General features: G+C 49.6%; 5 protein-coding genes across 5 annotated transcripts in view; 4 read left to right on the top strand and 1 right to left on the bottom strand.

The window, feature by feature from the left end:
* CNBL0190 (hypothetical protein) overlaps positions 1–257 on the top strand; it is a gene marked incomplete at both ends in the record, with an annotated part of 4,818 nt that extends 4,561 nt beyond the window's left edge. The window contains one exon of the mRNA XM_767446.1: positions 1–257. This exon is cut by the window's left edge and continues 69 nt beyond it. Coding sequence (XP_772539.1) covers positions 1–257 — 257 coding nt within the window.
* Positions 258–420: 163 nt separating this feature from the next.
* Positions 421–2,596, bottom strand: CNBL0180 (hypothetical protein; the record flags this gene model as incomplete). The annotated part of the gene is made up of 7 exons (XM_767445.1): positions 421–461; positions 570–1,373; positions 1,460–1,792; positions 1,844–1,958; positions 1,996–2,251; positions 2,303–2,306; positions 2,356–2,596. 7 exons carry the CDS (start codon positions 2,594–2,596, stop codon positions 421–423), a joined length of 1,794 nt encoding a protein of 597 aa, XP_772538.1.
* A 399-nt stretch (positions 2,597–2,995) lies between these two features.
* Positions 2,996–4,009, top strand: CNBL0170 (hypothetical protein; the record flags this gene model as incomplete). The annotated part of the gene is made up of 4 exons (XM_767444.1): positions 2,996–3,405; positions 3,476–3,684; positions 3,744–3,817; positions 3,887–4,009. 4 exons carry the CDS (start codon positions 2,996–2,998, stop codon positions 4,007–4,009), a joined length of 816 nt encoding a protein of 271 aa, XP_772537.1.
* Positions 4,010–4,663: 654 nt separating this feature from the next.
* On the top strand, positions 4,664–6,168 carry CNBL0160 (hypothetical protein; the record flags this gene model as incomplete). Its single annotated transcript, XM_767443.1, has 4 exons — positions 4,664–4,812; positions 4,875–5,411; positions 5,499–5,794; positions 5,987–6,168. 4 exons carry the CDS (start codon positions 4,664–4,666, stop codon positions 6,166–6,168), a joined length of 1,164 nt encoding a protein of 387 aa, XP_772536.1.
* A 3,395-nt stretch (positions 6,169–9,563) lies between these two features.
* The window catches only part of CNBL0150 (hypothetical protein), a gene marked incomplete at both ends in the record, with an annotated part of 4,390 nt that continues 1,453 nt past the window's right edge, over positions 9,564–12,500 (top strand). Inside the window, 2 exons of the mRNA XM_767442.1 lie at positions 9,564–9,932; positions 9,982–12,500. The exon at positions 9,982–12,500 is cut by the window's right edge and continues 530 nt beyond it. Coding sequence (XP_772535.1) covers positions 9,564–9,932; positions 9,982–12,500 — 2,888 coding nt within the window. The remainder of the gene's footprint in view (positions 9,933–9,981) is intronic.

Here is a 12,500-nt window from a genome sequence, read left to right as displayed (position 1 = left end):
CTCGTTTCCCTAGCCTGTCCTCAGAGGATATTGCGGCGTTGAAAGCGGATTATGACGATGAAGTAGCCGTGCTCATGGAGTACGTGGAGAAGGATGCGTTGGAAGAGAGGGTGAAGGAGGTGAAGGGGATGATTGAGAGGGAGTGGGAGGAGGAGCAGGGACGTGAAATTGATGAGGCAATAGGTGCGCAGGCTGAGTCAGAGGTGGTTGTGGTGGAAGCGGAGGATGTGGAGGCGGATGAAGACGTGGAGATGTAAAGAGTTGATGCGGCGTACAAGTAGCACAGATTGAAAATCAAAAGCAGGGTGTGATGATATAGGAAATGCATATGATAATTCATCCATAGTAACGTTTATGAGTTCTATATTGTTTAAAATATCCTTAAAATGATATTTGATATTTACAAAGTTTTGTCGTTTTCTAGTTGGGAATCTTGACTCGCCATGCAGACATTGGCAGTGCTAAAAACCCAATCCCATTCCCAAGTCAGCTTCGTCACCATTCTGCAGCCAACAAAAAAAAAGAAAAGAAAATGAAAAGGAATATCCATGAAAAAAAGGGGGACTTACCGGCCAAACGCTTGACCATGGGCAAGATGAAGACGACCAACAACCCGGCTCCGAGGGTAACACAAACCGCCGACATGATATAATACCCATCTCTCTGCATTACGCATTCGCCTCCCGCCTGGGCACACAAGGTCTTCCCATGCTCCGTCACGCATTCTCCTAGACCTGAGGCTGACGATGAGAGTGAGAGCTTGCTTCGCAGGGAGGTGGTGGTGCTGGAGGAGACAGAGCAAGTCGCCACGGTAAGCATATCCACCGACCTCAAGATCAGCGGTTTCGGCCAAGTCCCGCCCAAGTTGGAGACGGTGTTGAGAAGGGTCATGTACGTGCCTCCGATAAGGGGGTCAGCGATTTGAGTGTGGAAAGCGCAGATACCGACGAATTGGACTGTGCTGGTGAGGCTTGAGAAGAGGGTGGTGGCAATGATGAGGAGAAAGTAGGTGGTCCCAACCGAGCTGGCGCGGTTGGATGGGAAGCCAGCGACGACGAGCGTGGAGATGGCAGCCATGGCAAGTCGGGCCCAAAATGCGTATAACCAGGGTTTGAGTACGTTTCCTGATTCTCCTGCTCCTGCCCCTCTTCCGGCGGTAAGCGGATGTGAAGATGAAGACGAAGACGGGGCAGGTCGTGACCACTTGGCAGCCAACCAACCGACAGCCATCTGTGCCGGGAAATCGAGCAAGACGGCGACTGCGAGATCTTCTTTTGATAATCCCTTTTCGAGAAGTTTGAGGGAAGTGACAGAGTCGTTGACTTGGAAGCCGATTTTGCAGATGAGGTGGACAAACAGGAATGTTTGGATGTCTGCCAAAAAAAATAAAAAAAATAAGTCAGGTCTGTGATCGGGGTAGGGGGGAGGGAAAGAATGAATGGATGGGAAGGGGACGTACTTTTGAGACGGACGATACTCCACATAACCTTGTACACCTTTTTCACATCCATATCCGGATCATCCTCACTGGGCGGATCTTCCTTTTTCAAAACCGCCATCCCCACCGTCACACCCACAAACACCACAGCCCAAAACTTCATGTAACCCCCCAACGAAACGAGAGGGTAATCGAGTGGTCGGGAAGGGGAGCGAAAGTATTTGTTGGAGAAGTCGATACTGTTGAAAGCGAGGAAGACGGTGAAGCTGAGGGCGTTGCCGATGCCGATACCGATTGTTTGGGCAGTAGATGCGTACGAGAGGTTGGGTTGGGAGAGGAGGGTGAGAGCCCAGCCTGTTGACGGTGGGTTAGTGGGTGATGGGTGGATTGGGAGCGAGGGCTTACCATCAACAGCGATATCTTGGGTAGCAGCCGCCAAGATGAGAGATCCAAAGACTGCCGTTAAAAACTTGACGTCGACAGTTTCCTGCATCACCTCTTTCAGTTTTCTCGCCCTCCCCTGTATTTATTTTTGAGAAGAAAAGACCAGGACTCACAACGTTCAGCCACTCTTCGATCTTACCACCGATAACCCACATACCCAAGCCTACCAGTCCCTGTACAGGCACGATCCAACTCTTTCTTCTACCCCACTTTTTCACGAACCACGCATCGACAATAGGAGACCAGAGGAGTTTGAGAGAGTATGGCCACGTGGAGAGGGCGAATATTGCGAGCTGAGAGTAGGAGAGGTGGGATTTGAGGAGGAACGGGAGGGTACCGAAAGTGAGGCCGAGAGGAATACCCTGGAGACTGGATGCATGGTTCAGTTGTGGGTCTTCATTCCAAGGGTGCATAGCTTACAGGTCTATAGCCATGTTAGTTTGTACTGATCGTGACAAAGGAATTCGGCTTACATAGCAAGACGAGCAGCGCAAACGCTTCTTTGTCACGACGTGTAGTCAGTCCGGTACTGTATTCTTCTTCCACGGGGGCTTTCTCCAGCCTCGTCTCCTTTTCCTTGCCTTTCCCGCGCCGCCTGGCTGGAGACGGTCCTGGACTATCGTCATCGACTCTGCGTAGCAGGCCCTTCTCTTCAAGCTCGGTGATATCCTCTACGTTTCGTGGACGGACGGTATTGTTCTCGCGATGTATCATGCTATCCCGTGCGGTGGTGGTTGCGGTGTGTGCGCGTTTGCTGGGGTCTCTCACTGTCATCTGCGGTTACTGGAGGCGGCGAGGCGGCGAGCTTCAAGGCAATGGCAGGGGCAGCGAGTGATCGGCGGTCAACAAAAGTCTACTGTGAGTGATTACATAAAACCACCGCCAGTGACACGTATGCTGTAAACGCGACGCGACGTGGAGGCGGCGCTGTCCGCCCCAATGCCACATCACTGTTCCAGCGCGACGACGACGATCGCGACCACGTGCGAGATCTGCTCCCGAACTACTAGCGCGCAGTCCAGCCAGAACCTAAATCCACCCTTCCGACCCAACGCCGTTTGCTTTTCCATCGCTTCCCCTTTTACCCATAACTCACAACCACCCCCACAAAATATGTCCGCCCCTCAGCCCGCCTCTGCCACCATCTTCCCCCCCGGCGTCACCCCCTTCGCCCAGCGAAGGCTCCCCAAGACCATCTGCATGTTTGACGTCGATGGCACCCTTTCTCTCGCCCGTCAGAGCGCGACCCCCGAGATGTTTGCTACCCTCCGCAAACTCCGTGAGAGCTGCGCCATCGCCTTTGTGGGTGGCTCCGACCTCACCAAGATCCTGGAGCAGGTCGGCGGGGACCAAGGGCTGAGCAATTTTGACTATGGGTTTGCAGAGAATGGGTTGATCGCGTACAAGTTGGGCCAGCAGCTCGAGTCGGCGAGTTTTATCAAGCATGTAGGAGAGGAGGAGTATAAGAAGCTTGTCAATTGGATTTTGAGGTATCTCTCCGAAGTGGACATTCCCATCAAGCGGTGAGTCTTTTTTCCTGTCGTTCTATACATGTCTGTTCCCACGATAGATGCTAATGAGGCACGGGCACAGAGGCACGTTTGTCGAATTTCGAAACGGTATGATCAACGTCTCCCCTATCGGCAGAAACGCATCCATCCAGGAGCGAATCGATTTTGAAAAGTATGACAAGGAGCATGGTATTCGGGGAGACATGGTCGCCAAGCTCGAGCGAGAGTTTTTGCATCTTGGATTGACTTTTGCGATTGGCGGTCAGATTAGTTTTGACATTTTCCCCAAGGGTAGGGTTGCTTTTGTATTTAAAGGAAGGCTTTGTGATTGCTAAACGTTTTCGATTTAGGCTGGGACAAGACATATTCGCTTAGGCATATCGAGGGTGAAGGCTTTGAAGAGATTCACTTTTTCGGCGACAAGGCGAGTCACCTTCTAACCCCAGCCCTGTAATTCCCACACCTTTTATACTAACATATCGTGTATGAACAGACCTACAAGGGCGGTAATGATTATGAGATCTTTTCCGACCCCCGAACTATCGGCCACACCGTCACCAGCCCCGAGCATACTATGCAGCTCCTCGACGAGTTGTTTTTGACGACTGCTCCTTGAAAGGCGTGAAACGTTTGCTTTTGGCATGTGGATGAGAGGTAGCGCAGAGCGGTGGCAGTTCGGCTAAGGTGCGGTTCGTTTGTTTTGGATTTTTGGCTTGGCTTGGCTGGGAAAAGGCAATGGGATCTCTCATCTCGCGGTCGCATTTTGTTCTCATCTTTCAGTTTTTTCTTAAATAGAGAATGGAAAACCGGAAAATATCTGTTATGATGATTTATTTCGCATCATTACAATCTTGTTACATGCAACAACAGTCTCGTACATACCTTGTAGGCCTCTATTCCTCGCTTTGGGCATTTTTGTGTCGGTAGTGTTTTTGAGCTACAGTTGGCTGTTCGAGGAGATTTTCTGTTGCTTCTTGCGGCGAGCGATCGATGGCGGCGATATCCGATCTCGACGGCCTTTATTTTTTATTTTTTTCTTTCGAACGGAGTCTTTTTTTTTAAAACGTCATACGCGTCTTACGTCGTGTCTCAATCAGCAGTTGAAGATGGCCGTCGTGGGTCGTGGGGTACTTTTTTATCTTTTGTTTATCCCGATCCACATGATGAAGATCGGGACGTTGAAATCGCAAAAAGAGCATCAGGGTCAAATGTATAAGATGCAAAACCCCGACGAAGAAGCGGAACCGACAACATAAACGCATAAGCATAAATGCAATATACCATGGCTTTTAGCGACAATGAGAACAACATCGACAATGACAACGACAATGACAATGACAATGGCAGGGCGACACCAGAGTCGGAGTTGAATGAGCTTTCGGATGGAGAGTACGAAAGGGAACGGTTGGAGAATATCAAGTAAGAGCCGGACTATGGTAAAAGTGGTAACGGAAAGTGCTAACAAGTTGGTATTGCTATAGACACCGAGATGCACTTTTATCCTCCCTTGGACTCGATGTTCCGAAGAAGCCGCATCACCTTTATCCGCAGCAGCAGCAACAGCAGCCACAGATGGAGGGCTCGGCTGGGCAATTAGCAGAGAAGACTCGGATGTCGAGGGAAGATGCGAAAAAAAGAAAAGTCGCGAAAGAGCGGGAGAAAGAGTTGAGGAGGGTGGAACCTGTGAGGAAGAGTCGAAGGGTAGCGGAACGTGCAGGGAAGAATAAGGATGGTAAGGGTACAGGTGACGATGATGATCAAAACCCGCTCTCCTCTTCCCGCAAGCCCTCAAACTCAATTAACGGATATATGGACCCCCTCCCAAAAGCCAATCGTCCAACCCTCCCACCCGGACCAGAATACTCTTCCGGACAGATTGAGAATGAGAAACAGCCTAGACCCCTCAAGGGGGATGATGGGAGGTTAGTTTTCGAAGGAAGGTGGCGAGGGGTTTTCACACCGAATGTGACGCCGGAGGAGATGTTTGGTGGAGGAGCGTTTGGAGGCAGTTTTTTCAGGTGCGTTCATACAGTTTTGTTTCGGCGTTGACGGCGTGTTGATGGGGACTATGGACTGACTTTTCGTCGGGGTAAAATAATGTACAGGGATACATACTCCGGCCTCTTGCGGACCCCGCTCTCATCCGACGCCGCCCTCGCTTCCCTCCCCTTCCCCCCTCCTTTTCCTGGCTCCGATATCAACACGATCGCCCCCAACCTCCTGACCTCTCACATTTCCAAACCTTCTGTCAACCGCTTCCAGGTCCTAGCAGGCCAGAGTCTTGAAGAATGGGAAAAGGCGGGTTGGATATGGCCGGGTGATCCAAGGGGATGGGCAGAGTGGTATGTGAGGTTTTGGGATGGGAGGAGGTGTGAGGATGATGAGCGGCAGGTTAGACGATGTGCGTTTTGTTTTTTCTTTTCGCCTTTTTGTTGGAATCTCCCTACCTTCTCCATTCCTCTTATTCACCCCTCATCTACCCTTCCCCCGTTGTCCCGCCCCACGTTTTCGTCTATTCTGGAAGAGCTAACCCTCCCGTCTATCCCCTCCTTTCTCCATCCCGTTCCTTCTCCTTTCTCCTGACATCAAATAGGGCTCAACGTCGCAGGCCCCACGGGCAGATTCAAACGCGCCCTCCTCAAGAAAATCCAAAAAGCAGGCGGGCAAGTTGCGGTGGGGGACGAAGATGTAGGGAGGGTGTTGAGGCAGTGTCTTTGGCAATGGGGGTATGAGTTGACAAAGAGGGAGTATGAGGAGGCAATGGGAGGTCCATGAGGGACGGGCGAAGGTTTTGAGGGGGTCGAATGAAGGGTGTGTGTATAAGGTATTTGGGGAAAATAGAAGGATTATCTGCGAGGTGCAAAGGATGAATATGAGTCCGGAGGTTCATGCGGAGTTTAGACCCTTTGGTTATCGAGCGAGCTCATTTTCTCCTTTCCCACTCATCTTCTATTGCCCATTGCGAATACTCCTTATATGTCTTCCTTCCTCCTCGGAGATTGAAATCATCACTTATGAGAGTAGGCACGACACAGGAAACGATCGGTCCAAAATGCATCCTAATAACTATATCAGTGGCATATTTTATATATTAAAAAAGAAGGACAGCTGGAAATATATTGTGGCAGTTATCTTCTCACTTCTCTTATTCTTACCTCCATTTCTCTCTCTGTCCAGGGGTCAGTATGGTGTTTTAGAGCTACAACAAGGAGACCCTCTCGAGAGATCGAAGCTGCAGTTTGCGCTTAAGCGATATCTGAAGAGAAACTTATAAAATGGGATGAACAAGCGGAAAGGACGAGGAGAAGGGTAGAGGGAAAAATCGACGAGCTGAAATAGGAGGGTGATAAAGTCTTCAGACCAGCATAAAAAAGGAGTTGCTGCGTCTTTCAATTTGATGAGCTCTCTTCTCCCCTTAGAAATGACTGAATAAAAATTGAGAAATATGGTCGCTGATCGGCAAATCCTTACGTACAGAAGGAGAACGAGGTGGTTGGATTAGCGTTGACGTTTCTTCGGATATCCCTGTCAACAAACCGTGATGGTAATCTATGGGATGCGATTGTTGATTTGAAGAAGATGCATGGGACAGTCGAGATTATGCCAGTGCACATAGCATAGTGTCAAATCTGTGCAAAGTGCACGTCGCATCACATGTAGACGTTTCTTCTCTACCTCTTAGGCGAAGTTGCTCCTGATTATTTACAAAGCAAAGAGCCCAACACACCCAATCAAGGCGAAACTAACTGGCGTACACCTCGTACTTCCTCCTATTTTTGCTGAAGAGCATCTATCGCCCGAGAGATTATCGAAAGATATTAGTTTGCATGTATCCTTGAATGATGGCATGTTAACGGATATGGAATATCTTCTTTCCTTTCATCTCTCCGAGCCCCATGAACCCTTAGCGTAAAGACCATGTAGGAGTGAGGGTTTAGCATGCGAGTGTCAGGAAAGGCCAAGATACTCCAACAACTTGGCGGCGCTGCCGAGTGAAGAATGATGAGCTTGATCTGTTCGGAAAGGGGGAAATGGAAAAGATTGTCTGCTACCCATGGCTCGAGTGGTTTATTTGTAAGGATGAGGTTGCTTGAGTTATTGAAGAGATTGATTAGTGGTCTTATGACCCTCTGCTTAACCGGTGTTGGCGAGTGACGGGTGGACAAAACGAAACAGCTTCAGGTTTCGCTCGGAGCTAGTACTAATGCTGAAGAGGCGATGACACGGAAGATCCTGAAGTCGACATGACAAAGAGATAGGACGCAGTAGGAAAACCCTGGCAGGCATGATGGGGTTTATCGCTTATTGAACGGTGGGAATCCATAGCTGTGAGGCACAATGGAACTGCCAATGGTGGTTATATTTATATATGTAGATGGCCTGAATAAGGGGAAAATTAAGTGTCCAACGAACTAAATCTTGTTCCTCTTCTGATCTTCTCTTGTAGATTTATTTATTCCTGGCAGCAGGTGTCAGCTGGTGGTGAATGAGTATTATTTTGCCAGCGGAGGATTTCGGCGATGAGCGCGCCAGAGATTTTAATATGCCGGAAAATCATTGCAACGCAAAAACGTCATCTTGGAAGCATCGGGTGATGTCGCGTTTTACCCTCCGCTCATAAAATGACGGCTCCCCGTTTCCCGCCCTTTTGGGTTCTGTCAAACAAAAGACGAGCTAAAACACGGGTATCGCAAAAAAGGTCTGGGCCGAGCTTTCATTCAGGCTTGGGGCTTCAGGCTTCAGCGTGCTTTTTAGGCTGTGAAATCGGTGGTTGGTAAAAATGACGGGTGGCGGGAAAAAGGGAAGAAACACTGATGAACAGTGAGATCACACTTTATTACATTTTTGGTGGGGCTTTGGCCGAGAGAGCTCTTTCTAGCTAGTTTGAATTTCTATGGTGCGGTGAAGTTCTTGTGCATGCAAAAAAAGTCCAACATCATCATCATCAACATCCATATCGCCTGCTGGGAAAAAGAACATCTTTAAACTTCGTGTATTTGTTTATCGTTGTCCTTGAGCAGTCAATATCATTTCCCATTACCGCATCTTCCGGCATTGGTGACTTCATTTGGTTCACCTCAGTGACCTACGAAATCAGCTCCCGCCTATCGACGCAACTATATTGGCGACACGTCTGCAGGACGTCCAACAAGATCAGAAGAGTCGAGTGCACTGGAAAGCAGAAGTTAAAGAAAGAAGTGGCCAAGTCGTGCAATCTTGGAGATTTCTTTGGGAGAGAAAAAACAGATACAACAAGGGAGCAGCGAGACGTGTGGTGCCGGGAAAGAAGCGAAAAAGGGACCACAGGGATCGGCACTGCGTGAGTCTTCTTCCGTATTTTTTGGACCATTGTTTGTGTGATGTTTGCGGTTGGTAAGAGTGTCACTGTATGCATGGCCAGCTGCAGATGACGAAGATGACCGAGTGTTGCTCCATGTATAGCTGTATAAACGGGTACGGAAGTACGGAGCTTGACGAATGTTTAGTCGTCTGTGCGTTTTGTCGGGTTGGAGCAGGCGTAACGGTCCCTGACTTTACACTTTCTACCCACGTCAACTTTCAACTTTCTTTCTCTTGTCTTTCTTTCACAACTTTTTCTTTCTTCACATATTCTTTCCTTTATTCTTCATCTCACACTCTTTGTTTCGTCTCAAAAAGCTTACGGCAGTCGGCTGCATATTCAGCAAGTGATAACCGATATCGGTCAAGGATTTGCGGCACAAACAAAACGATTACGCATCGACACAAAGGGAGGACAACGTAGATCGATTACCTCCACTCATCATTCCTTTCGACACAGCTTGACACATCTCTTCACCTCGACATCCCGTTCTTTTTTTGCCACTTTGGGTATTTCGTTCACTATAGAATTTCAACGTTCTTGAGAATACTCGTTGTACCGCTTCTCGCAGTGAGTAATCATCCCGCTCTGCTTTCATTGCCACCGGTGTATCTCGGTCAAATTTCTGATCCTTGTTTACGCCTTTGCCCCTCTTCCAACTTCTACGCATCCATCATCAACGCTCGACCCTCTTTACACAATTTTACCTATCTTCCAGTCATCATAGGCGCAACTGTAGCAATTACATTCAGTCTCGCGAAGCTAGGGAAAAGAGAAACAGTCTCATCTTCCCAAGCTTTGCGCAAAGCACACATCCCCTAAACGCGGTATGGCTCGACCCATCCGACCAGCACCCGGACCAACTACGCCCAGCGCAGGTCCTTCAACGTCATTACGCACATCTGCACGAACCCATCGTCAATCAGCATCTACCTCCGTCACTTCAACATCGACATCGGCTTTAACACCAGGTCCCTCGACACCTGCCTCAGACGGGACGGGAGCTAGAAATGTATCAGCAAGGAGAGCGCCGGCTGTGGAAGCGAAGACGCATGGATTAAGAAGTACGGGAAGTTCGGTGGAAAGAACACCATGTCCATTTCCGGCGCAGTTTGGAGGAAGGGCAAACTGTGGAATAGCAGAAGAGGATGAAGCAGATGAAGTTTTGATGGGTATTTTATCAGCAATTGCTTTTTATGTGGGTGTTTTCATGTAATCATGCACTGCCCGAGCTGATAGGGTTGTAGGACAACCGTGCTTTGTCAGTCGAAGAGATTGCTTTGACTTGTTTCCAGCAAGGCTGGCTACGACCACCATCTGCTGCCATCGAGCCCACCACGCCCATCAACAACGCTATTCGATCATATATCAAACGTTGTGAAAAGGCCAAGCGGCACTGTCTTTTGGCCAAGTACCAGCTTGCCGGCTCCGTTGTCGAATCTGTTCTAGAGGTTGCTCTACATCCCGATGCTTTCAATGGGTCTACTAGACCGAGAGGAGCTGTTTGGTTCCTTTTGAGCGGATCTGGTGCGGGTTCTGGCAAGGCCAAGTGGAAGAGCCCGTTTGAGGGTCTGGAGATTCCCAAAATGCCCCCGCGGAAACCGGCGCCCAAGAAACAAAAAGAGAATAAACGAGTGGATGAGAAGAAGCAAGCGGTCAGGGAGAAGAGCAAGGACAAGGCTTTAGCTCCTGTGAAGATCAGATTGGTCCTTGCCGGAGGAAATGGTGAGGAAGAGTCTCAGAGTGAGAAGTCAAGGTCACGGAGCGTGAGCGTGAGCAAAGATAGTATCATAAGTGAAGTCAAGGTGGAACCTGTATCCAAGCATGAGGGGACTGCGCCAAGGCGATACGATTCATCGTCAGATAGCGACACTAGCGATTCCGATATAGAAATTGACAGCTCATCCCGACTCCAATCCTCTCGCCCAATGCGAAAAGGTCCACCGCCACCACTTGTCATGAATGGGTCACCGCGAGTTTTTGGTTCATCTCGCTTATCGCAACAACCTCCCTTTGTCGATCTCTTCTTCCCTTCTCCTGCTATCAATACTTTCGCCCCTCCTCATACGTCCCCTTTTCCTTCACATTCGCTGGATAACACCACTTGGACAGCTCGATATGACCACAATCAACGCCATCTTGACTACTCGAGCTCAAGTGAGGAAGACGAAGTTGTTGACCTGGAATGGGGTGTGGCGTCCGATGTCATTATACGAGACAGTGTGGAGGATGAAACCAAAGCAGCTTGGTCGTTGGAAGATGAAGCCAAGGTCAAGGAAGCGACGGATGCTTTGAGAGTTTTGTTCCCTTTGGAGGAGCCAGAGGAAGATATTGGGTTGGGAAAAGGGTTTGAGCTAATTCAAAGTGAATCGCGTCCGACAGGGACAGATTCGCCTAGTATCAGTGAACCGGGATCTATCGCGACATCTGCTACCGCTCGAAACAGTTTTCGTAACAAACTGAAAGCTATCGACGCCGGTGGTCTTCCTCTTAATGATTGGGTGGTTAATTCGAGCCCTATTCCCTCTCCCAACGTCCGACCGTTCAAAGCTTTTCACCAAGCTCCCCCGGTCGATTTCAGCCCTACTCAGCACTTTTCTAAATTGCGAGGTTCGTTCGATCCGGACGAGAATATGGATGTGGATGATGAGCCATGGCTGGACGAAACTGGAGAATTGCCTGTTAAGGCGGAGGATACCTTTTCAGATGTCGATCTAAATTCCACCATCGACGAGATTGCTTCACCTGAACACGACCGTCGTCTTCATACCGCTCTTTGGGCGCAAGAAGCTGCTGCTACAATTCGAGTCAAGGCCGAACCCGAAGACTTCCCCACTCCTTCTTCTATCGAAGATGAGCCGATGCAATCCTCTCGTGCGAGTTCGACACCTTCTTATGGACCAAGTGACGGGCCAGATTACGATGATATTGGGATGGAGAGCGTGGCGGACGAGAAGATTTTGGGTCCGGAGAGTGTTAGCGTGGAGGAACTTGATGGGTGGTTACCGACAGTCAAGACAGAGCGGACACCGCATAGAGGAAGACCGAGAAAAGGGGGGAAGGACAAGTCTGATGGACAGAAATTGGGTTGTTGGGGAGGAATTGGTGTATGTTCGTCTGGCAAGCGGGCGACGCGTTCACATACGGCCACATCAACTGCCACACGCAGACGAAAGTCAAAATCATGTTTCGAGCGTCTCACTCCGGTGAGCGACTCAGGTTCCGGGTTGGCGACAGCAGCAGGCGGGGAAGATGAGAATGAGGTTGACGATGCGATCGGTACCGAAGATCTGGAAAAAGCGCGGGTTGAAGCCGACGCACGTGAGGAAGAGCACCGTAAAGCCTGCAAGGAGAAAGCCGAACGACACCGTGTCATGCTTGAAGCTTATCGTCAAACTGTCCGAGCCGAGTTATCCGATACGGACATCACTCCTAGTCCTTGGGAAGCACCCAGTAGCGCTACACCATGGGGTTCGAGCTCGACGGATTCTCTTCAGTTACCGACACCGGGGGCGTTGAGTCCAATGGTGCTGCATAGCGTCTCAAACTCGAGTCTGGCAACTCCGGGAGAAGGTCAACATATGATGTCTGTTGACCCGAAAGCGCTGGTTTCTCCGCCTTTACAGAGTGTGTTTGGGCAGGGAATTAGTGGGAAACGTGATTTAGGTATGGGTTTAGGGGTGGGCATGCTGGACGCGGCGTTGACTCAACAAGAGGTGGATGACATTATGGGTACGAGCTCTGCGTCTACGACAGCACCTTACTC

This window comes from Cryptococcus neoformans, chromosome 12 (assembly GCF_000149385.1).
Source record: "Cryptococcus neoformans var. neoformans B-3501A chromosome 12, whole genome shotgun sequence".
In the NCBI taxonomy this organism is placed as follows: domain Eukaryota; kingdom Fungi; phylum Basidiomycota; class Tremellomycetes; order Tremellales; family Cryptococcaceae; genus Cryptococcus; species Cryptococcus deneoformans.
This window is presented reverse-complemented; position numbering and strand designations above follow the sequence as displayed.